The sequence below is a fragment of the Eutrigla gurnardus genome, assembly GCF_963514095.1.
Source record: "Eutrigla gurnardus genome assembly, chromosome: 10".
Lineage (NCBI taxonomy): Eukaryota > Metazoa > Chordata > Actinopteri > Perciformes > Triglidae > Eutrigla > Eutrigla gurnardus.
The window spans coordinates 15,520,531-15,545,660 of NC_139924.1; the positions used below are offsets into that span (position 1 = coordinate 15,520,531).

Sequence of the window (25,130 nt, forward strand, 5' to 3'; positions counted from 1 at the left end):
GCCAAGTGCAGCTTACAAGAACCAAGACCAACTGCAGATGTTGTATAATGAGAAATAGACAGTGTTATTCGGCTATTATTTGACCAGCTTATGTTCCTCTAGCAGGAAAATCACAAAGAGCATCAATGAAATACAGTTTTGGGAGACACTGTCTAAAGTGAGCTCAGGCCTCCAGAGTGGAAAGCAAGCCATGGTGAAGAGCTGCGTTGCCTTCAAGGCCTTCAAGCACAAGCACTTATTGTTGTCTCCTCTCGACATATAAGTCAAACTAAGCTGACTGAATGTACTTGACCCTTCACCCACTGCCTCTTTTCTCTTGCACTCCTCCACTCTTCCTCTTCTGCGTGTGGTCTCGCTTTAGCCACCTCTCTACCTCTCTCCATTCCTGTTGATTGTCCTCATATCTAGACTAACATATAGTTGAACGTGGTTTCACACACTGGAACCAAATCCAGAATGAATTTTGCTGTTATTTTTGCCTGTCTTCTTGATCACCTCACCGGTTCATGAATGCAACACCTGCTCTGGGCCTTGCCTCTGCTTTACTGGCCCAGGCTGCTCGTACAGATGTGAGTAAGGGGCGTACAGAACTACATAGAATATTCTTTCTCATCACACCTGATTTAATTTGCTTTTCTTTCCTACAAAAGACAAATTAAATATTCAAATAGGTATTGCTTTTAGAATAAGAATAAAAAAAGGATTAAAAAAAGCAAACAAACAAAGACTGCAGGCGATGTTGCAGGTGTTTTGAGGCTGCAGTCATGTCGTGCGACTCGCCGTGCCACACGCTTCTCCTGCTTCTCCCGCTTCGCTGCGTGCCTCGGTTTGAGATGCTGGAACGTCGTGCTGCTGTTTTTAGTTTCCACAGACAAACTTTGCAGCGGACCGTGGTTTGGAGGCTTGACGCTGAGAGAAAAAAAAAATCCCCCATTCCATTCACTAACTATGAGTTCAGGTGAGCAATGGCTTCACCGTAATTAAGTTAAAGTAAAAAAAATAAATCAATTTTCGTTTTTAAACATTGTCCTAAACCATTAATTAAAATCAATTGATGAAATATATTTATTGCCCGCCTCTAGAAGAAAGGGTATTAAACTTTGATGGGACTCTAGAGGGGGCAGCTCAAAGAGGAAACAATGGGACGTTTTATATCAGCAGGATTCAGTTTTCTTCAATTAAATTAAATCCATTAAATTAATTCAAATCTGTCCCACACAACTCTGTGTTCTCTGAGCTGAATTCAGCCCAACCAAGATCCGTTCATATTTTAATTGAGTCCCGCCAGCAGGGATTAAAAATATACAACAAATGCAGCACATTAAAGCAAACCTACTCGTGCAATCAAGCGTCACGACAACGGCATTTGATAAGCCCAAAGAGGAAGTCGGCTGAAGAAACAAATCGCTCATCAGTGTAAAGTACATAATGATAAATCAATCAGTCCCAGGTTATTTTGCTCGGCGGTTTAGACACTCTCAAGTGGCACCTTAAGGATTTAAGCTTTAATTGTCCTGCGGAGGGCTGACCAGGGCAGCCAGTAATGGCAGCTGCTTTCCTCACCATGTGCTTGACAAAGATTTCAATCAGCTGTGCGGCTGCTTGTGCCAGTAACCATGCAGACTGTTTTCACTGTGTTTTTCTCGCTATTTTTACATGCTGTGTGGTGCCGAGCCAGGCTGCAGTGCAATAACTACTCGAATAAAACACGAAGACTTGATCTCGCCCACCTCAGCTAACACGGCAGTGATGCCGAAAAATGCTGTTTTTAAGTGGTGATTCTCAAAAGAAAAGTTAGTTTTTCTGCGTCTCTTGGTGCTTGTAGGTGGGTCCGCTCAAACCCATCACGGTGTCTATATGTGGATCATGACTATGATTCAGTGTGTCATCTTTTCTCAGAGGGCCAGACAGCGCTAATTAGCAGGCAGGAAATGAGTCAAGACCCTGCTGCAGCGAGGATGATGTTTAGAGGAAATGACCGTAGATGACCAGCAGAAAAGAGGGTGGATGACTGACTGACTGTGTACGTGTTTGTGATCCACCATGTCGATTACTAACCATGTATGGCAACGTGGAAACTGTGCTGCGGAGGCCGTTGGGCTCATGAACAACGATATAATTTAACGGTGCACGTCATGAGTAAGTCTGCACTCGAGTTTGAAGTCAGAGAAATATGTGATGCCCACAAGAACAAACCGGACAACTGAGAAAAATGAGGCCTGTGGCTTCGGGGGATAATAGAGCATACCTGCATCTTGAGCACTGCTCCGCTGGGACTGTATGTTTGAGAAATGCCTTCAATATGTACAGTCTTTTTGACTTTTCACAGCCTGAATTATTGTGGAAATCAGTGCTCGACAGAACAATCATGTACGTGCTACAAAGAGCTTTCTACTTGGTGACATTTTGTACCTTCCTGTTTCTCAGCCACGTGTTCTTTACTTACTCTAATACTGTTGTAAGCTTTCTCTAAGATAATATAATAAGAGCTTGGAATACACAGCTCCACATTCACGGTACACAGCTGTTTTCCACAGTTGTTTTTGTTCTTCTCCCATGCCGACTGCTTGCATTGTGCCGCCACCAGCAGCTATGCAGGTGGGCTGCGTTATAGAGCTGAGAGAGGAATGCTGATCAGATGAGATATGGTGGAAGGTCCGTGCGTGCGTCACGTGGGCAAGTTTATGTGTGCGTTTGCATTATACCTAATACGTGGCACATCATTCGGTCGGCTGCTTTAAAACAAAAGGGGCCTGGTCCGGTTTACTCCCGTGGGGAGGCTACCTTTGGCCAGAAGAGAAAGAATGAAACGGCGTAGCTTGTTGGGCTGTCCAACACTCACTCCTCCACACTACTTTATGGGAGGGTCAAGGTAGTTAACTAGTGGCAGGCGTTCAGATGGGTTCTGCTCCGACTTCAAACGGGGAACATTATGGCCGTGCGCGCTCACAGGATATTGCACTGTAAGGCCACTGAACACGGCTGGGTTAGAGAGAGGAGGCTTTGTATTGAGCCCATTAGAGCCCTAAACCAATACTAATGAAGCCGTTTCCTGTACAAACGGAGCGGCTCAGGGGGAAACTGGCTCTAGCTTTTAATAAGGCCCTCTCCAATCCCAGTTAAGATGCTGGAATTTTTTTTATTTTTTTTTTATCTGGGTACTGAGTGGGTTAGTACTGGTTCCAATCAGAACCTCACTTTGGAAAAGTTAATTACGCATGATTAATGGAGCGTTTTCCTTCCAATGATATCTGTGACAGCACAAAGCTGTCGTAAGGCTTGTCAGGCCCAATTCGAGCTGAATAAGTATTTATGTGATCACATGTGATGGGCCTCCTCTCACCAGCACCAGCCCTCATCAATCAAGCCCTGCTGCTCACAGTAGTGGGAAATTGGTCTATCAGTGCGGCTGCCTAACCCCCTCCAACACCCCCCCACCCCCACCCCCACCCCCACTGCCACCACCACCTCCCTCCCTCCCCATTCAATCAGGCCTGGGGCTACAATGCTTCTTTAGCTCTTACTTCTGACCAACGCAGGGGTCACGGGGGGGAAAGTGGGAGCCAGAGCTGAGCCCATCCATTACAGCTCTTGTTTCTCTCGGTGGCAGCCGGACGACGGGATTCTATTAAGAGCTCCGTCTATTCAGCACTGAGATTACACCAGGGCCCTCTCGCCGAGCACACCTCAACACCAACCCCCGAGCCTTCACCAAAACCCTATACCCACCCTCGGGGCCTTGTAGCCCCCCCCACTCCGCCGCCGCCGCCACCAGCCCACCGCTGCTCAGCCGTGCTTCCCCGCCCTTTCTTCCCCTTCTTTTTTTACACTTCCCACTGGTAGTGTTTTTTTTCTCAGCATCCACAATGACAATAATCACTGAGCGAAAGACAGAGAGCGAGAATGAAACAGAAGGAAGGGAAGCCTGGAGGAGAATGAGAACAGACACTCTAACCTGTGTCTGGTTCACTGTGGACAACACTCGCTGTCTGCCTGCTTGGACAGCATTTGGCCTAGAAGCACTGCCACACACATACACAGGTTTGTAGGGAATGAACACACACACACACACTCACACTCTTCCTCTCCAACAGAAGACGTAGAGCCTCAGCACCTGGCTAAGAGACCGGGTCATCTCCATCACAGTATAAACACACTTAGATGGGTAACATCGCAAACACAGCTCTGCCGCAGTTACGTCGTAAACACCCGCCGACACCAGATCAAACCGCCACTCCTCCGATGTTTAAGAAGCTCGTTTGTCTCCCGCCGGCCTGAAGAGACTCTTCATTTACTTAATATGTGTTAGCACTTGAGAGAGAAAGAGAGGGGGAGTGCTGCCGGGGTCGCGCCCCCTGCCTGGATGGATGGGGGTCTTCCCGTCAAGGAGTTGGAGAGAGACAGCGCTCCTGTCAAACAAACAGAAATTTAATACGTTGCCTTCTATCAGGACGTCCACAGTGTGTACATACTCTCTTAGGCTTGATTATGAATAACCCCCTCTGTCTTATAAACAAATGGAGTGAAGGCATTCATCAGGGATAGAGAGGTAAGGGTGTGAAGAAAGTGGAATGTCTCCTCCAACGAGAGCCTGCTGTCGTGTGTCTGCGTGGAGGCGATGATGGAGGAGAGGGGAGGAGGGGACGGCCTCAAGATGGGACCAAAAAAAAAAGAAAAACAGAAGGTGGATGAGAGATTAGAAGAAGGTGAATAGAGGAACGAGTGGGGAAGAAGCAACAGCAGCATGGGAGAAGAACAGATGAGAAAGAAAAGAGGAGGCGAGACAAAGAGAATGGAGGAGAGGAAGAGAGGCCAGATGCCTGTCCTGGGCAGGGAGAGGGCACTCAGGGTGGGGCCCTGTGAGGTTTACTGTCCCAGCGCTTCGCTGCATGGTCTGGAGTTGGCAGCCGGCGTGCGGGTTAACAGGATTGGAATGCTTCTTCAGGGGGCAGCGTAATCAGCGCCGACTTCCTCCGATTCAGAAACCAGTAGGCCTCGCTCCCCGCCTCTTTTGTTCCCAGACAGGCTCCGCTGACAGCGAGGAGGAAGCGGCCGGTCAGACGGTCGGGGGGGGGAGAGAGATGTTGAATGTGTACAAACACCACATCCAGAGAAAGAGAAAGAAACCGACAAACTTTGGTGCGGCCGACGCGCCCCGTGTGTAGATGCGCTCCCATCTGTGGGCACAGACGAACGCGCTTGTTTGTGTGTCTTGGCGTCGTTTTGCACCCACATGGCCGGCCTCTCCCAGGGGAGAACACGCAACGACGTGAGAGAGAGAGAGAGGTACACTCTGCACTGCAGCTCTGTCAGGCCAGTCATCTTCAGCTGCCCGCCTCAGACTTCTGTCTTTGTTAAATGTTGTGTGACAATGAGATTTTCCAAAGTGCCATCTAGATAAAGAAGTGGATCGAGGGATAAGAGCCATGATAGTCTGGTCATAGTCCAGCGGCCCTTCATCACCGCTGCAGCCCCAGATATATCTCCTCTCTGTCTCTATAGCACACACACACACACACACACACCTTCATCACTTTGTCTCTCGCTCTCTCTTTCTCTCGCCCTCGCAAACCTATAAACACACTCCTACAACTGCACCCAATCTCAATACACACACACACACACACAAGCAAACGCACCTCCATTCCATCACCACCGCTCTAGATCCTCAATCGATCCTCGCAGCACCCCGGCCTCTCAGCAGACACCTGCAGGTGATTGATCCCCAAATCAGTCCCTCACAACCTCTGTGCCGTAAAAACCATAACAACCCATCATAAAAGCTGATTTATCTTCACTTAGCCCAGGGCCCCTCACAGTTAGAATATTAACCCAAAAGTGTATGACACCAGAATGATTGGTTTGGAATTGAATAAACCTTGGGAGTATTGACGCACATGTCTGATGGCTCATATCAAGTCTGACTGGTGAAATGTGCCAGGTGAGATTGCTTTATGACAGATTTTTGTTGGGTTGCTCGCATCTGTTCTTGCATTTACAAGCCTGTATGCACCGACATTACCGTTCACGGACCGTCAGCGGAATCATATCTGGAGGAGATCCTCTTGAAAATCATCGAGTGCTCTTATTCAATGCTAAAACATCATATCAGAGTTGGGGTTTTGGTCTCTTTTTAATTGCAGTGAACAGCGGTGTGATTATTTAATGTTTGCTTTCGTGTTTTCATGCGGGTCACTTATGTGGTGTGATTCAGCATATGGTATAACCATTGAAAACCACCTCAAATGTGTATGTGGATGTATCAGCTAGCTCTTGTGAAGTATGTGGAATTGCAGAGGTATAAATAATAAGAGTTTAAAATATGACACTGGTCCTATAGAGTAGTAAAAGTTATGTTGTAGGTAGAGAGGGAAAACAAACATATCCTACAATACAATCATGAAAACATCATGAAGTCCCCAGAGTAATATGTCTTTGTGTGTGTGTGTTTTGTTGTTGAGTGTTTATGTGTTTTTCGTCTCGTGTCCGTGCGTTACTCCATGTGTGTGTTCCCCTAGGAAATAGTGCCCAAGCCACATTTTAATGAGAGCGTTGGTCTAAATGCCAGAAGCATGGTGTACTGGCAGCAGCATCAGCATGTGCCCTGTACTCAGCAATGCAACAAGCTCCCGGGTTAAATATAATCCCAGCCTAACTCAGGGGCCTCTTTGATGCTACTGAAAGCCAGTGAAGCCTTTAATGGGAGCCACTCCGTGTCCCTGTGTTATGTGTGAGCTGCTCGGCTTTCCTTCATTTTAGGCTTGTGCAACTGATTTGTTGTTTTCCGAGTTAATTCTGACTTTAATCATGCATCACATACACTGAGCTGACCTGGGTGTGTGTGTGTGTGTGTGTGTGTGTGTGTGTGTGTGTGTGTGTGTGTGTGTGTGTGTGTGTGAGATCGGGGGTTTTACGTGTGTGTGTGTTCAGACAATCTGTTTACGCTTTACACTTACTCAAGTACATTTTCTCACTTTCTCACATTGCAGTTTTGACCACTTGTAAATTTTGGATCAGAAAATACCCATTAATCCCACTGGCCATGTTTCTCTCTTTTTTTTTTCCTCCTCTGTACAAAAGAAATGTGAGCCTTTTTCTTTTCTTTGCTGAAAAACAAAAGGGAAACACTCTATAAAAGTAAACACACAAAAGGGTCTGTGTATCTGTGAGCAGCATGGTTTCCTAAAAACCTCACCATCGGGGTAAATGGTCTTATTTTTACTAGTCATCGCTCAGACCAGAGAATGTTAAATGGTTTTGAATCATGTCTTAAAATAGATCACTATTACGGAGACTTGTAACTAGTCTTTTACCTCCAATCAGCTTCTGTATGACCCTGATATGTGTCCATCCTTCATTAATACATTAGTAGCCTGTTCTACAAGATTCTGCTTTTTCTCCTGCTGCTGTACGATACCGTCACGGTAGCATTTTCTCCCGTCCCGTTGAACAAGTGTTAGGTCTCTCTGCTATCCGGCGGCATTAAAATATTAGCCTTCCAATCGGACACGGTATATGAAAAGCAGATTGTCGTCGAGTTGCAGCAGAGCCCCCCCCGACTTTAAACGTGAGAAGAGAGCTCAATAAACGTAATGAATGTGTGACACTTGAACATCTGAAGTGCTCAGTTCCATACCGCTTTACCTCTTGTACATAAAAAAGGGCTCTTTTAAAGATGATATCTATGAGCGTTTTAGAGCCGATTTGTTCACCCTGCGGCGACCGGCAACATGCTCTAATTACCTCCCCCCCCCCCCTCTCTCTGGCGGGGCTGGGATGGGGTGGAGAAGGTTGTTTGAGTTTCCAGTCCGTCCCATGCGTGTAGGAGCTGTGTGCCGGCGGAATTTATGCTTGAAAAACGTGACCTTTGACACGTGTGCGGCTTTATCGCACCCCGACGTCCACATACAGTGTTGCCCTGGATGCTGAGGCTCTGCAGAGGAAGTGTCTGTGATTACCCCTGCATGTACTACTTTCTGTACATCACTGCCACCCACCAGTCTCACCTCTGCCCCCCCCCCTTCCACCTTCACCTCCTCTTTGTCTCCTAAAAGGCAGCAGCCACATTCCAGGCTGCTTAAAACCAATTGTCTTTAAATTAAGTTAAATTACATCCACTCTCCTGACCAAGGATCATTTTTCGATGGCAGGTTGCACTGTTGATCCGGGGAGCATGTGTTGTTGTTGTGCCAGTCAGTGTTGATTTTCTTGGCAAAGGGAACAATATATCCCATTAATGCCGGGGAACCACTAAATATCACGTGTATTTAATTAGATGTAATGTAAACAATTTATGTGTCTCTGTATGGGCTTTTATTTTAACGATGCAAACTCACAAAATCCCTTTTGTTAGACGCCTCTCTCGCAGGTCCTCCTCCGAACTGGTAATGAGATCACACATGTCTCCTCTCAATTAAGCATGGTCTCCTGTGATGCCCAGCCTTTTCCCAATATTGACTCTCGGGTCTAAACGTGTTGAAGCACATGTGCCTGCCCTCAGATGGAATTATGCCGCCCCTCTTCTGTGAGACAAACTGTTGTTTTTAGCTCACAAATGATACAGGATGCGATGGAGTGGATATTGATATGCAGGCAGTGCTCTGGCTGACCTGTCACCGAGCTGTCAGACACAGCAGCAGCCATTGCCAGAACAAAATGACCGGGTGCTAATTCAGCAAACACGCCGGGCCTGTTCCTCACAGGCCGCAGAATTTGTCAAGAAATCATCCCTCTCTCTCTCTCTCCCTCTCCCTGTCTCTCTCTTGCTGTCTGCCGGAATGCATGGCTAACCCCCGGCAAATGAAAATAATCCAAAGTAATTAGAAGTGAGCTGGTCTGGTCCTGAGAGCCCCCGGGCGGCCGGGTAAACATGGCGGAGGGGCCAGTGGAAGGGGGAGGTGGAGGAGGGATGGGGGGGGCTGACCTTGTCCACATAAAGCAGTGATTTATGAAGTGCAGGGCACAGCAGCAGGGCTTCTGTCTTCTCCCGCAGAACCAAATTACTGAGGTGGAGATTAACACGCCGCTCACAACGGGCCTACTTCCAGACCCAAGGATTTTTTTTTTTTCCTTTTTTTTTTTTTTCATATTTACATTTTCCCCTTTCATTTCCTCTGCTGTGTTTTAATGGTAATTGGGCTGTACGGACACCAGGTCTCGCCTTTTAATATAAGGGACATAAGCTGCGCGGCTAATCGTTGCTGATGGATGTGTTAATTAAAAGGAAAAAGTTCTACACAGTGTTGTGCAAACCGTCCGTTTGGGCTTTAAATGAGTTTTTACCACTTGATTGGGTCGCAACGCATTTGAGCAAAAATAAAATGCGCAAAAGGGGGGGGGGGGGGGTGGGGGCAGAGTCCTGATGGAGGCTTAATACCGCTTTACGCCGGTGTCAATGGGAGGTCTCGCCGTGAATGGTAGAACTATTTCATGTGGATTTGGCTGCGATATTTTCTTTCTCTCCTCTCGCTCTCTTTTTTTTCTTTCCGCTCTCCTGGAGGATGTGCTGGAATGCGCCACACAGGCCTCCACAGTGTTTCCATGTGGCCCCTCGGCTGCAGCGGTAGGCCCATGCAACTCGCTGGAGTCAGCTTGCAACCCACACGGGAATCCCCCCCCATCCCCCCTCCTCTCCCCTCCTCTCCTCAAGCCGGTCCCATCTGACTTCACGCGGCTGGAGACGGGAGCAGCGACATCCCACCAAATCATACGAGTAAAAAATACATCGCTCCAAAGCGTATAACGGGTGTTAGGGCGTGAAGCTCGGATCAAGTAAAAAATATGAAGGTGTTTGATCATAAAAAATAAAAAAATTCTCCACGTTCATGTATGAATCGGGGTTGTGCGTGACCGAACTCCTTAAAACAAACAAGAAAAAGCCGCAAGCAAAATAAGCACGGGGCCCATTCAAGCAATTGAACCCCCTTTCAAGGATTTCACAGCACTTTAAAAGCCCCGGCGCTAAAACATTACGCGGATGCTGTATGTTTTAAGAGTCTCTTCAATAAGTATGAACGCGTGATACAGTCGGAACGAACACAGCCCGGAGCATGCGCGCGTCCGCCTTGTAATTTGTTGATAAACAGCTTTTCCACGCCGCTATTTAGTCGCTCTGTCAAAACCGTGTTTGGACAAAAGGCATAATTCAGATAAAACAGACCTATTTCATCTCGGCACATCAAGAGCGGCGCTTCTGGGGCGGATTGGTGAAATAAATATAAATTAGAGTTATACGCCTTGCAGATCATTCTCGTGGTTTATTAACAAACGAACAAGCGTTTTAAATCCTACCCCCCCAAATCGGTCTTTTCCTGTGTAGATTCGAGGGCTTTATAGCCCGCTCGTTCAGGTGATTATATATTCAAGCCCATACAGCTGAATCTTTCATGTGCCCATGGAGCAAATTTGACGCCTTAATGTAGGTGTTTTATACTGCACCCCCCCCCCCCCTCCCCCCTTAGTCCTATAATAAATAGACCGATAGAGCAGACTATTGCTAACTGATATATACGCCACTTTCAAGGCCAACGCGTCATATACAAAAGAAAAGTTGAATTTCTTCAACTTCCAACATCTACACATTTACGGAGGTAAAATAGTGCGACTATAAGTGTCATAAATAGATACCTACACAATAGATACATTCGTTTTGTCCTCAGTGTATTCCTCATAATTTGATGATGCAAATGCAAAAAGTTTAACTGTCATATTGACGTCTGAAAACTGTCCACTGAGGAATGTTTTAAAGAAGTTCAGTTCAGTTGAGCACGCCATCTCCTGACAGGGGGGAGGAAGTGCAACATTGACTCCCGTCGCCAGGCTGTTTGGGGTCCTGTCACTGTTACCCCAATTTACCCCCGGTCATACCACAACAACCCCCCCGTCACACCAGTCACCATCCACCCCACACCCGGCCGTGTGTTTATCCTCCCTTTTTTTTTCCTCAGACATTTCCTCCTTTTCAGAAAAGAGCTCAGACCTCTCTATCAGGATCCTCGATCGGACCCGGAGAGGCCGCGGAGCAATCACTTTCCCAGATTACTTGTATTTAATACACAATGCATCATAAAACAAATCCCTCATCCTGACAGGAAGAAAATAGAACAGCTCATTCGACTTGAGCTTTCCCAATTTATGGCTAAATTAAAAAGGCTTCCAACAATGGACAAGTCGAGGAGAGGCAGGAAATCAATGACCGGGCGGACCGGGGGTCTCTCCTCGGTTCTCAAGGAGTGCGAGACGATGGGAATCGGTGGCGGGGTCCTGCCTTATTTACACATGATTTTTCCTGTCCTTCCTGCACATTTCGCTGCGCGTATTTCTTCAAACAATGGGCATTATCTGGGATGGAAGGTCAATGTCACAGTGCGAGGCGTTATCCATCATCATCTGCTCTCGTCAGCCAGAAGCCCCCCTGTCCTCCCCAGCTTTATGAGCTGCCTAATAAACTCCGCGCACCGACAACGAGGCCGTTTCTCTCTCTCTCTCTTTTTTTTTAACATTCCATACCCTCCGTTTTACTCCAAGTGTCGGTTTTCCACGTTAAACGTTCACATCCGGACGAGACGCTGCAGAAATCGAACCCTAATGCAACACGTCCCCCGTCTGAGCCCGTCGTCAAGCAGGTGCACAGAGGAGAGTTCAAACTCCAGAATAAAATACTTTCTTTAATTTTTGATTCTTTCAATATAAAACTCGTTTTATGCTATTTAAAAAAAAAACAGCCCTCATACTTTGCTAATTATGTGCGCGCGTAATGGTAAATTTGGGATATTTGGGGAGGGAAACGCACACGTAAATCTACCTAACAACCTATAGCTTTTTGTTTTTTCAAGTCGGTGCAAAGCAGGTGATTAGGTCAGTGTTTCCCAAATTGCGGCACAGAGACTTCCAATGGTCCGTATGGAGTTTCCTGGAGGTCCCCGAGAGGAACACTTAAACCCTGCGTTACTCCAAAGCGCGAGCTGCAATTAGACAGCGAGGTGACTGTTTATTATAACGCTCACTTTACTTATTGTTATTACTCCGACATTTACTCTCCAAACTTTATCGTTACCATTCGGAGGATATATAGAAGGAATCAATGCAGCTTAATAATGTCATAAAATGGTCCATGAAGTGGCGCGGCGTGTTGCTGTGAAGAGGGAGAAAGAAAAAAAAGGTTTGGGGGGAACACGTGGATAATGATACGCGCTTTGATGCTTGTGTTGGTTCATTAAAGTGCGCTCCCTTCAGAAGCCCCATCCCGACCTCTCCCTGACCCCGCTCACCCTCTCCAACCCCGGGACCCCCTGTCACTTTAAAATTTACTGCGGAGAGGAGTCGCTTCCGACCGGGGACAGAGGGCGAAGACGGTCCCATGTGTTCGAGTCGCCTCTCCCTCTCTCTCCGGGCATTACGGGCACGGACGCTCCGGATCCCTTCTTGACGGAGACAATGCGCACAAGACGGAGAAGAAGAAGAAAAACATCACACGGACTGTCCGGGGGCGCGCGGAGTAGGGGGCGATGCTTGAAACCAACCCCCCCTTTGAATCGCTCCGCTATCATATAGAAGACACATCCCGACTGGCTGAGGAGGGGGGGTGGTGGTGGTGGTGGGTCGGCGGGGGGGGGGGGGAGGAAGAGAAAAATGAAAAGTTGAATGGCTACTAGAGGACACCTGGGCGCGTCAGGACAGGAGGGGTGACAAGAGAGGAGCGGACGAGCCGAGCGAAGCGCACACAGCGAAAAGTTGGGAGCGAGTTGATGCACCGGAGGTGATTTTGAGTTGGGAGCCGCGGAGTCTGTAGGACAGAGAGAGGAGATCCGCAGAGACAATATTAGTGAGAGAGGATCTACTTTTTTACCGAGCGCGCGGTGTCTGAGGGACGGTGGCACCGGCGACGAGTCGACTCGTCCTGCGGCTCGGAGAAGAGACACCGCTACCGACAAAACAACACAACACTGGTGCTTTAAAACAAATACGATGCCAAAAAGCTGGGGGACGCGTTTGTAGTTTTTTGTATGTATATTTGACAGTCGAGTTTTTGGTTCGTTCCAAGTTGTTGTTGTTGTTTTTAAAACCGGAGTTTTCATCACTTTCCCCCGGTGAATCTCCCAGGAGGCTTTAACGGTCGCACGTCGGTGCAAACGAGTTCCAACGGTAAGAGAAAGCAGACTTTCTGGATTAAACGCAAAATGTTTTTTTGTTTTTTTTTCTCAAACGAGTTGCGACGAGAGCGCACCATAAAACACGCGTCGTCGTTAACTTAGTTCGGAGGTGAAACGAGTCGAATGCCGGAGAGTGGTGTGTGATGAATGGGCAGATGTAGTCCAGACAAAGGGCTTTATGCAAGCTAAATATTTATTCAGTGGCAGGTTATACAAAGACACGTTTGTGACCCTCGGAGTTCCCGGTTTGCATCCCAACAATCGGCTGCGTCTCAGTCCTTCTTATCACTCGCGATTTCCTACGACTTTATAGATGAGCTGTAATAAACTGGAACACATTAAAACTGCCGTATATCGTTCACATTTCGTTGAGAGAAACGCTGCGTAAATGTGTTGTAAACTATAAAAGAAGATCCTGTGATTTGCATAATAATCCAGTTCATTGTATTTTTTGTTATTTGGGTGTTTAGGTATTTGTGTGGAGGCGAGGAATGCAATTGTTTTATTCGTTAGTAGTACCATTTTTATAAGTTATTATATTATAATATAATTTTTTATCGTAAATTCTTATTTATAAAATCAAACTGTGAAAAAATGTGTTGTTTGCTAATTTATTTTGATGTAACCACGTTTTCAGAAACGAAATCAAAAGTCAGCTGAAGTTTATTTAAAGCGAGAATAATTTAGCAGCACATTTTAAATTTCGTATGTATTAACAAAATAATACCAACATAATCAATCAGAATTCGTTGCATTTCATTTTTTTTTTTTTCGTTTTATTTTTTTCCTAAACGTATTAATTCATTGATTTATTTATTTGGGAAGCTTTACAGTCTGATATTGGTACTGATTTATTATTGCTGAAATAGCCTATATATTAGTCCAATTGACATTATTATTTTTTTTATTACTGCCATGGAAATGACATAATTACTGGGAAGTTAACTCAAGGCTAAACAATAAATAAATAAATGTCACATATATCTGATGCATTTTATTTCGATTTTTATTACATTTATTATTATTTTGTGGTAATAAAAAAAAAGCTACAGGAATTCCCTCATAAATTACTGTTGAACTTTTGACTGTAAATACACAAATGCACACAAACATTTTTTTTATACTCCAAATTAATTTGTAGATCATTAATATATAGCTTACTTGTACTCTACCCAAATTGTGTGTGTGTGTGTGTGTGTGTGTGTGTGTGTGTGTGTGTGTGTGTGTGTGTGTGTGTGTGTGTGTGGAACCACAGACCAGCTCCCAACATTTTCTGTCTTATTTCTCTGTGGGAGGTATGTGGTTAGTCAGTGTTTGGACACAGTAACCTGAACTGATACTGATCAAAGTCTGATTTCTCTCTCTCTCACCTCCCCTCCCTCCCTCCCTCTCTCTCTCTCTCTCTCTCTCTCCCTCTCCCTCCATCTCTCTCTCTCTCTCTCTCTCTCTCTCTGTAGATCTTGGACGGGTCAGGCCATGTAAAATTTTGCGTGGATGCCAGCAAGCCAGATATCGGGAGCTGGCTGAAGCACATCCAGTTCGCCCCTGCGGCCAAGCAGCATAACCTGACAGCGTGCCAGATCGATGATCAGGTACGTGGAGACACTCGCAGGCCCCGGCCGGCTGAACAACCTCAACCAAATACCAGATGAATATGATCTGAGGAAAAGAAAGAGAGAGAGAGAAAAAAGACAAAGAGAGAGAAAATAAAACATGTGGATAACTTGATTTCAAACTCCCACATGGTGATGTGATGCTGTCTGGCTGGATGAATCAAGTGCAACTGAGTCATTCAGATCTTTGAGTGCTTTAAAAAAACACACACACACAAAAACCCACACACACAGCTCTGATGCCAGAAGGCTTCCCTGTATTTTGTGATGGCTGTCCTGTCTGCGTGTTGTTGTGTTAAAAGGTGTTATTGTGATCCAAGTCAGATATTCCCATGAGCGGCTGGCCCACCCTGCCTTCACTGCACACACACACACACACACACGCAAACCGCAGAGACTCTTCGCTATCTGTGTGTGTTTTCTTCTGGCTTCTGCCGTGCGAGGACCACAGGGCAGGATCAGAGGCTGCACGCCGAGATGATAGTTCCACACACTTCCCAGTCACGCTTGTGATATTAAACGCGTAGATATGCCAGGAATGTCGCAGTCCTTTTGCTGCTCACCTGGTTGCACAGAGAGGTGCGTGCTGTACACATGGGGGTCCGTTCACCTCAGTAATCCCACGGCCTCGTCTGCACAGGAACATGCAGCAGGGCAGGAAGACAAGAGGCTAATCTTTATTTGACATGTGCATGAAGCATACCACAGCTTGACCCAAATAAAAAAATTAAAAAAACATAATCTGGCCTGCATGCTTGTCATCACGTCTCACTGGTGGTCCACCTAGATTACTCGCTGAGTGTCACCCGTTGAATTTTCACGACGGTAGTGTATTTATGGCCCCCCCGAATTCATTGTCTTTTAAAGTGAAAAACTCGTCGGGAGCAAATCCCCTGCTCTTCTTCCAAACGCCGTCCTCACGCTTCCTGCACTCTGGGTGAAGAAGGAAGAGGTTGAGAGAGCGGAGAGCCCACACTCTTCTCACAAAAAAGTATTGTGGGTAAAAAAAAAAAAAGGGGGAAAGGGAAGAGGAGAAGCTTTCCAGAAGTACTTGCCCACTCTCTTCTAAAGAGACAAACAAGCGGAGAGAGCTCTCCTGCGCCGCCCTCTCTGCGAGGTGTGACTCGCTGTCAACACTGTGGTTCTGCTCGGGTGGCTGTGTAAGGCTCCGACAGGTCACGGACATGGCTATGATGAGGTGATTGTTAAGTATTACACACTGTCACAACACAGCACAATGTGCCGTCTTTAAGCCTTCCGGCCAACATTGGCGGTTTTGAAAACACACTGTAGCGCCTCACAATGCCTGTCTGTATGTTTAAAATGAATAGACTGAAGGGGGGAGGGGGGGTGGTCTTGTAAAGAGGCTGTCAGTTTTTGATAGTGTGTGTGTGTGTATTTGTGCGTGCGTGTGCACTTACGAGGGTTTTTATGTGCATTAAATTGTTGTGAGTGTGTGAAGTGTTTCATTGTGCATTCGGAGTGTGTGCACACACAACTGTGTGCGTGTGTGTGTGTGTGTGTGTGTGTGTGTGTGTGTGTGTTTGTGTGTGTGCATGCTCTGCAGGACTGTGAATTGTTCATTGCGGTTCAGATGACTCCCCATGCTCCTTATTCCGAGCTGGAAATGTTAAAACACACGGTACCTGATTCCAACAGGTTTTTACTGCCACAGAGAAGTGCTGAGTCTAAACCCAGCCTGAAACCACATATTACGCACCCGCCGCCCAACACGTACCATCACCAGATTTCCACAGACCCGGCTACCTAGGGCTCACATATTGCCTGTTAAATCGTCCCGTCCACAACCCCCGAATGTAACCGTCTGTCCTCCCTCCGTGCCATCAGCGGGGATGACTTGTTGCGTGATTTATTTCAAGGCAGTGTCACACAACGACGGCAATTTCCAGGTGTGGTGATCGTTATTTGGTCCTGGTTCTTTTCAAGCACCGATTTAGCCCTGCCAGCGTGAGCGTAAAACTGGCCTCCGTCCTCTTATTCCTGACCCAGTTCTGTTTATCATAAAACTTTATGACCAATCTCAGGAGGGTGAGGGATTGAGAGAGGAAAAAGGCTGTTTTGTCTTTTGACTCCAGGAACTTTTCCGGATCCCTCTTCATCGCTCTCTCTCTCTCTCTCTCTCTCTCTCTCTCTCTCTCTCTCTCTCTCTCTCTCTCTCTCTCTCTCTCTTGTAATTAATTTTTATACTGTCAGCTCTACTACAATGGCATAAAAGATCTATTTCTTTGAAAGCATCTGCAGAGAATGTAATCAAACACAAAAACTAACAAACCGAAAGTCCTTTTTATTGTAATATTAGAATATAGAATCAATTCAGTCATCACAACCAAAACTGACCTTGCAATCTTCGTTTTAGGCATAATTTCTCACATTTACGACACTTATTGTCTCGTTTCAAAAAAATTAAATAAAATTGGAGAGTGATTTGAATTGCCCTGAAACACAGAGAGGCTTTATTTGTTTTGTTGCTTTATATATTTTCCAGTGCAGAGTGGAGAGCAACAGGAAGGAGAGGAAGGAGATGGCAGGTGGCTCAGTTTGTGAACAACACTGATATTTGCTATTTAATTGTTTACATTCAGTAATTGACCATTAAAACAGCTCTATGAGGAGATCTGAAAATTCTAAAAAAAATAAATAAAAATTAAGACGAATTATACAAAAACATTTAAAATGATTCATAGAAAATCCAAATAATCTTTAATAATAATAATAATAGTCTTTGGCCTGCGACCTGCTGTTTGTGTCCAACTTCAGCCTTGGCCCATAAGCTGAAATCCTCATTTCTTTTGCTGACACAGTGAACTGAAGGATGCAGCCGGAGCTCTACTTTCATTGATCCTCCACAATCGCCATGTTTTGTCGTTAAGATAATTAGGGCAATTAGTGGTGAAAAAGCCTCCACTGCGCTGCTCACTCTACTGATTCAATTGAAAGGAAAATGGATTAAACATGTAATTAACATCATCCAACGAGGCCCTGAAGAGCCTTTCATAAGACAGTGCAGAGGGATATGAGCGTTAATCTCATTCGCTCTATTGATTCTCACTCAGTATTAAGTGGGATGAAGTGGCTGTGGGGCATATTAGCAAAACCCTGACAGTCATTCACTATGTTAATACGCTGGAGGTGAAATCATGCAGCGCTTTAACTCACTGAGATAACAGCTCGAGGCGGATTCGGTCACGACAAACGCACAACAGATTGTAAAAGGAGATCAGGCTTTTTAAAAGAAAAAGCTTCAAGATCGGGCACGTCAAAACTGTCTTTGGGAAAACCTTGTAAATCCCACGCAGATCATTTACACAAATTAGAGGTCTAAAATGCAGAGAAGGTCGTTCTGGAGATGCAGAGTGACATCGTTGAAATGTCTTTGATGAGATACCAGAAAGTTTCTGCCTCTTCGTGACGTCACTCTCCCATATTGGCTTCCTTACGCGTTCATGTCATTTGCTGGAACACCAGCTGCACATTGTGTGCTCGTACTCTTTATTGCTACTTAAGTCCAAAGCGTTTTTTGTTTGGAGGCCAAGTGATGGTGACTGCCAAGCGTACTGTATGTGTTGCATGACCCTGATAGCCGGGAGAAGGTTGCAACATGTGGACATCGGCTACATCTCGGCAAGCTTGGGTAAATAATGTAGTGGCTTATTACATTTATCTGGTTGGAAATTAAGAATTTCAACGTTTAACCTTTAATCAGTGCAGTGCAGACCTTGGTTGAGGGGTCTGTGGTGTCTTCCACTTCCCATGACTTTTAGATGTTAAGGTGGCTTGATATTTAAGGGTTTTTTTGCACTTAGAGCAGCTCGCGGACTGAGAGTTTCTTGTGGCAGGACAGCAGCGTCGTGAAATGGCATACCTGTGGAATGAGCTGTGTGCGAGCGAGGACTCGGCCAGCAGGGTGTGACCGGGGAAAATGTGACTGTGTTTACTCTGCCAATGACTAATGGTGTCAAGGTAACAAAGTAGTCCGATGATAGCCTTTGATCCGCTCGTGGTTGTAACCTTTGACAGGGAGAGGTAGTGTGAGTTCAGTAATGCACACGCGTGGATAGATAGAAAATAATTGATCAGCAAATATGATCAAATTTCAGTCAACGAGGGGATTCTGGTTACTGCGGTCTGTAGAGCACAAGAAAGCTCCAGATTTATGTGTATTTCCAAAAGAGAAATGGTTTGAATATTTTCTGAAATCATTTCTTGTGTGCTGGTTTCTAGCGGCCTTGTTGCAGAGGCTGCTTGCTTTCTCAGTGTGAACTCAGACACCCTGGCTATCTTATCTACAGAATAACCTGTTATTTTTAGCCACTGTTTAACACAGTCTCTGTGTGTGTGTGTGTGTGTGTGTGTGTGTGTGTGTGTGTGTGTGTGTGTGTGTGTGTGTGTGTGTGTGTGTGTGTGTGTGTGTCGCACCGCCTGTTCTTAAGTGTTGCCGCTGCCTTGTTTTGTTTGTTTGTTTGTTTGTGTGTGTTTTCTCTGTTTATCCGTGGCGGCCCACAGGGAAGGGGTGGAGCCGTTGGGGGAATTCCCTTCATATTTGTAATCGCCCTCCCGTGCCTACTCGTATGTGTGTGTGTGAGTGTGTGCGTGTGTGTGTGTGCGCTCGCGCTTACACTACCCAAAGCCCATCATCTTGTGTGGTGAGCACGGAGAATCGCAGCTGCAAAAATGTTCATTGATCCCTAAAAGAGGGAGGTCAGAGGTCAGGCTTGCAAAGTGGATGTTTGCTTCTTGTTTGAAAGACTCACCTAGGTCTTAATTATCTCCTCTTATTTGTAAATTATACCAAAATGATATACTTCCAGTTGTACTTTACCATGAACCTGTACTCTTGTATTTATGGACAAAGGGGTTTTGACGATGTCCATTAATTTTTATGTCCCGAGGCCTCGGTCCACGCCCTGGTAACTTTCCAAAGAGTCTCCCCTCCTCGGTCTCGGTATCAGTCTCTCAGAGCGGAGTCCCTGCGGACTCACATGTCTGTTTGAACTGCTGTTTTATTGTGTCTGAATCACAATATTTTCATGGCCTTTCAGAGGTGACGGGCACAGGAAGTTGCATGTCTGTTTGTGTATGCCTGCATGTATGAAGTTCCCTCCACGTTGGAGCAGGCGTGTTTATGGTGTGGCGAGAGGTTAGAGTAGGGTATGTCGGGGCTTCAAGCTCCTGTCGGGACCCTCAAAGTTCAGTTCCCTTTATTCTTTCTTGGAAACAATGGGGTTGCAGCACCAGAGATCACCGGCAAAAAAAAAAGAAAAAAGTTAGCCAAGCTCCGTGGATCATTTAAATTAATGTGAATGAAAAGATTTCAAAATAAAATGCTGCTAATGAAAACAAGACTATCATTTTTTTGTGTTATATTCGGTGGTTGATATGTAATGTGTCTCTCCTGGTCCGAATAACTGTAATGACTCTGGTTAAGCCCAGTAATAGGAGGCAGACTTATAGTGCCTGCCACCCTCCCACTGACTTTCTTGGCTTGGCTTCGATGTCTTTTAATGCCTGAATTTAAATCATACTTTCATGCTACCACAAAGCTGCATGGGTTACTGTGCACCAATCACTGCTAAGTTATTGACATGCAAGAGCTCTCAGTCTAAGAACTTCCTGTGCCTCACTGAGTCACAGTGGAGCCCCCCAAAAAAATCTAACGTCATATTTAGTATGATATCATTTGCCAAAAGTTAACAATGACACACAAAAAAAGAATCGTGTCGTCGACAATACACCCTGATCTTTATTGTGACCAAGATATTTATCATAACTCTCTGCGGAGCCGGTGAGGCTCAAGTCTCCGAGAGTAGTGCTCGCCAGGAATGTGGTCCCTAAGCGGTGTACCTGTGACCCGTGGGTTCCCAGAAGCCCCCCTCTCCCTCCCTATTGCATTTCTAATAAATCCCCCCCTATCATCATTGTCACGTTGACGCGACAGAGGAAGGTAATATGTTAAACCTCCAAAGCATGCCAAAAATAACGCCGTGTCGGATTGTTTCACAGAGAAAGGCCATTGTTTGTCCATCGGAAGCGCCGCAGTCCCAGGGTCTCTCAGCTGATTCTTTAAAATGAATGACCCCCTCCGAATATTGTGTTTCACAATCAGTCCGTGTGCGTCGGAGCTGCCGCGGTGAAATCTGCCCCCTGACTATTTTTACAGAAACGCTGACGCTTTGAAAACCAGTGGATTTCTGTGGAATCGTGCTCATTAACTGGGCACCTAGAAGTGGTGTTAGTTCTTAATTGACCTTCTCTGTGTGGAAGTTTCATCCATCACTGAAACGCTCAATTAGCCGAATGCATTTTGTAACAGCTTGCATGTTTTTACTGTTTATAACCACACATTAGTGAGCTTGCTCTCCACACATTTATTTACTTCTTGCCTACGACAAGCATTACTGGAGAATCCCGTTTTGGTCCTGGTGTATACAGTATATGAGACAGTGTATTTATTCTATAGAGTGGTTAGTGCTATAATTTTGTTTTCATGAAGACAGATGTCCGACGGTTAATTACAAGCTACTGTAATGACGGTGTGTATTTTCTCTTTGTGTGTGTGTGTGTGTTTTGTATATGACAATCCCTGTGTAGTGGATTTGCTACTCCGAGTGACCTCTGCTGGTTAAAAATTGGTTTGTTTTACCTTTGTGATTACACTGTGATGTCATAAAAGCACAGTTTTAAGTCATGATGTTCTTTTTGTGTGTGTTTTGCAGATCTTCTACAAAGTTACCAGTGAGATTTTCCCCGGTGAGGAGCTGCTACTTTTCATGAAGGCTGAAGAGTATTCATGTGACGACATGGCTCCTGATATTCATGGTCTGCACCGGACACACGCAAACACACATTTCTGTCCACTTCTTAGATCCGAAACAACGCTTAAATGCACAACATGCTGACGTTTCTCTCTCCCGCCATGCAGAGGAGAGGCAGTACCGCTGTGAGGACTGTGACCAGCTCTTTGAGTCCCGCAACCAGCTGCTGGACCACCAGAAGCAGCCTTGTGGGATGCCCCCCTCCTCCTTCCTAAACCCAGGTGTGTCTTTTATTTATAAATAGGTGGGCTATTTTCACGCCATTGTAAAGCGTGGGCACCGAAGAGACAAGAAGGATGTGTCGCTGAGCTGGGAGAATATGACACCGATGACATAAGGAGCCACTGGAAATGAGATCACACACCAATTTCACTGGAAAGACGAGTCTGAGACCACTAACAGTTAGTGCAGTGAATTCATCCTACATTATTCATCCGAGACTTCAGACTAGTAACAGGAGACTGAGTGTAAGTTGAATGAAACTGGACCACAGACCCAGTGATTTACCAGGGCCCGTGGCAATGCAAATCATTATATTTTCCACATATGAGCTATGTAATGGAATAGGTGGCTCTTAAAGAGCAGAAACATACCTCAACAGACTGCATAGTTTACATTTTAAGTGAACTTGCAGTCCTTGTAGGCTGTTTGAACACTTCTGATATACAAATTGTAAACCATAACATTTTATCGTCCTTATCTTTTCTGATATATCTAGGAGGGGACAGTGACCTGCAGGCCCAGGAACCTCAAGACCTGCGACCCCTCCACATGTCCCACGGTCTCCACGAGTGTAAGGAGTGTGACCAGGTCTTCCCCGATGTCCAGACGTAAGTGAACAGCTGACCCGCTGCGACGCGTATCTTACTCGGGGGGGATTCTTATATATGTTTTTATGCTGTGTGTTTCCTGCAGTCTGGAGGCCCACACTCTGTCCCACTCTGAGGAGAGGGAATATAAGTGTGACCAGTGTCCCAAGGCCTTCAACTGGAAATCGAACCTGATCCGACATCAGATGTCGCATGACAGTGGCAAGCACTATGAATGTGAAAACTGCTCAAAGGTAGAGTGATGACTTTTGGAGGGGGAATTGAATGAATGATTAGTTATTTCACTTTTTCACTTTTTTTTCTCCGTTCTGTTACCCTCCCATTGGTAGAAGCAGATGGTAACTCCTCCATGTGTCTGTGTGGTTCCTTCCCCTAGCAGGTGTTCACAGACCCTAGTAACCTGCAGAGGCACATCCGCTCGCAGCACGTCGGGGCGCGGGCCCACGCCTGCGCCGACTGCGGCAAGACGTTTGCAACGTCTTCAGGCCTAAAGCAGCATAAGCACATCCACAGCAGTGTCAAGCCCTTCATGTGTAAGTCACTAAGACCCTACCTATGTAAGTCTCCTCAGTACGTTATAATAATAACAATAATAACAATAACAATATGCTTGTGACTTGCCTTTGATAGAAAACATGGGATGTTATTGCAAAATTTCACGTGTGTCCTTCCTCAGCTTCTTCCCCAAGGGTCAATCATGTAATGTCCTCCAGAAATTGCACATGGGATTATATGGTAGCTTTGTTTGGAGTGGCGTTGCCATTTCTTTTAAGACAAGAGGCATGCGGTTTTATGTGCATCAGCACTCTCACACAGTGCTGATGTGGTGATAACAGAATTTAAACTAGCAGGTTATTTGACTCAATCCCACTTGGTGTAACCTTACCGTTGCCTCTCAGAGTAACATTGCTTTCTCTCTCTCTAACACACACACACACACACACTTTTTGTCCCCACTCTTCAGTAAACGCTAACTCCTGCAAGACCCAAACACATTTTGACCTTTCACATTTTCACCACCTCACACCGCAGATCTGATCTCCTTTCCCTAAAGCATTATGACCTTCACCCTTTGGCCCATCTCGTTTTCCTTGACCCTTCACACCAACACACACACACACACACACACATACAAGGTCACAGAAACCCATACATACACCAAATACACACTCCTCCTCAAACAAACACACATTAACACACACACACACACATACATAATACATAGGCCGGAGTGACTGCATCTCCACTGCAGACCTCTGACTCCCCTCTCTTCTGCTCTCTCCCTCTTCCACATGCACCATTCCTCACAAATAGCAACCACATGTACGGCCCTCTTCACTGTGCTCCCTCCGAATGGGAGTCCATTTGCTGTAATCAGCAGAAAATATGCAGGTTTAAAAACAACTAATGGCCGTGTAAAAAAAGGCGGCGCAGCCTCAAACACGACGTCCGCCCAGGAGAGACCATGTGTGTGTCCCAAGTGTTTGTTTGTGCAAGCTCTTTTGACGGGCATGTACGTGTTTTGGACGGTGTTTTCTGCCGTATGCACGAGTGATCCTGTTTGCATGTTAGTGCACGCCATGTGTCACGGATGTGTACGAATGTGTCCCAGAGCTTCTGTATGAAAGTCAAGCACTGCAGGGTTATTCATTATAGCACTCAGCTAGCCACCACTTAGCCACCGCTCTCCTCTCAGGAATGTGTTTATAATATTTTGTTTCACTTTATCAAGAGCTGATGAATACACGCGTGTAGTGAATCAGATCTCACACTCTGTGTGTCATGCGTATGTGTTCTGTAGCCTGTAAATGTCACAAGTACATGATTTATGATGCAGGGCTTTTTTTCCTTGTAGCGTGCTCAAGCCATGTGGCTATGCTTAAGATGTATTAACTACTTATTTACTATTAGAAATGAAATGTGTCTTTTATTTTGCACAAAATGTATTACTTACATTTTAAGTAGACCTTACTACCTACCTCACTGTAAACTTCCACAGCCTAAGCTGAAACAGATTAATTTGAGTTAATTGAAAGGCATTCGGATACAGTTTCCAAATTTCTTCATCTGTGTTGCAAGACACATCCACAGCTTCCCGAGAGGAAACAACATGTGCAATATCAAAGGCTCTTCATTTTGTTTCCCCAGATGTTTTCAAAACTACCTTTCTACCCTGATTGTATCCACTAAAGCCAAGCCACAAATACACTTCGTTTCAATTTAGTTTTCTGGGTTTATTCATTAAAATGTCCTTTTTATATATATATATAACATCACACTCACTCTTGGCTTGAGAATTCCCATTTGGCATTCCTCTGGGGTGTTTATTTGAATCTGTTTCCACAATACTTTTTCCCGCTCTTCCTCTCCATCTACTTAAATCGCCTTTTGTGCACCTTGTGGCTGGAAGGCATCCAAAGTATGCAGAAGTGTAATCACTGTGTGCGCCTAACCACTTCCTTATCCTCGTTTTGAAGATCTCATAACAATGTGAGCAAAATCAATCATCCAGAGCTGCCCCGTAACTGCTTTCCGATATTTTCGGATGATCAAAGCCTTATTGAAATGTCTGCTGTCGTGTAGCTGATCTGCAAAATATCCTGAGGGGGGAGCAACATCTTTCATGAAATGCATTCTTGCCTTTTATTAGAACAGCAAGAGAAAAGAGAAAAGAGCATGGGAAACGTACGTACCCACTCTGTA

At 45.6% G+C, this 25,130-nt stretch overlaps 1 protein-coding gene across 13 annotated transcripts in view; it reads left to right on the forward strand.

The window, feature by feature from the left end:
* Window positions 1-25,130, forward strand: part of mecom (MDS1 and EVI1 complex locus) — a 128,005-nt gene that overhangs the window by 86,938 nt on the left and 15,937 nt on the right. For 4 of the 13 annotated variants that reach the window (XM_084018980.1, XM_084018974.1, XM_084018968.1 and 1 more), the window contains exons 3-8: window positions 14,609-14,743; window positions 21,499-21,601; window positions 21,705-21,818; window positions 22,316-22,427; window positions 22,513-22,660; window positions 22,804-22,984. In XM_084018980.1, coding sequence (XP_083875106.1) covers window positions 14,609-14,743; window positions 21,499-21,601; window positions 21,705-21,818; window positions 22,316-22,427; window positions 22,513-22,660; window positions 22,804-22,984 — 793 coding nt within the window. Of the gene's footprint in view, window positions 1-12,655; window positions 13,144-14,608; window positions 14,744-21,498; window positions 21,602-21,704; window positions 21,819-22,315; window positions 22,428-22,512; window positions 22,661-22,803; window positions 22,985-25,130 lie in introns of those variants that run through there. The other 9 variants (XM_084018970.1, XM_084018977.1, XM_084018975.1 and 6 more) reach the window with 4 other exon arrangements.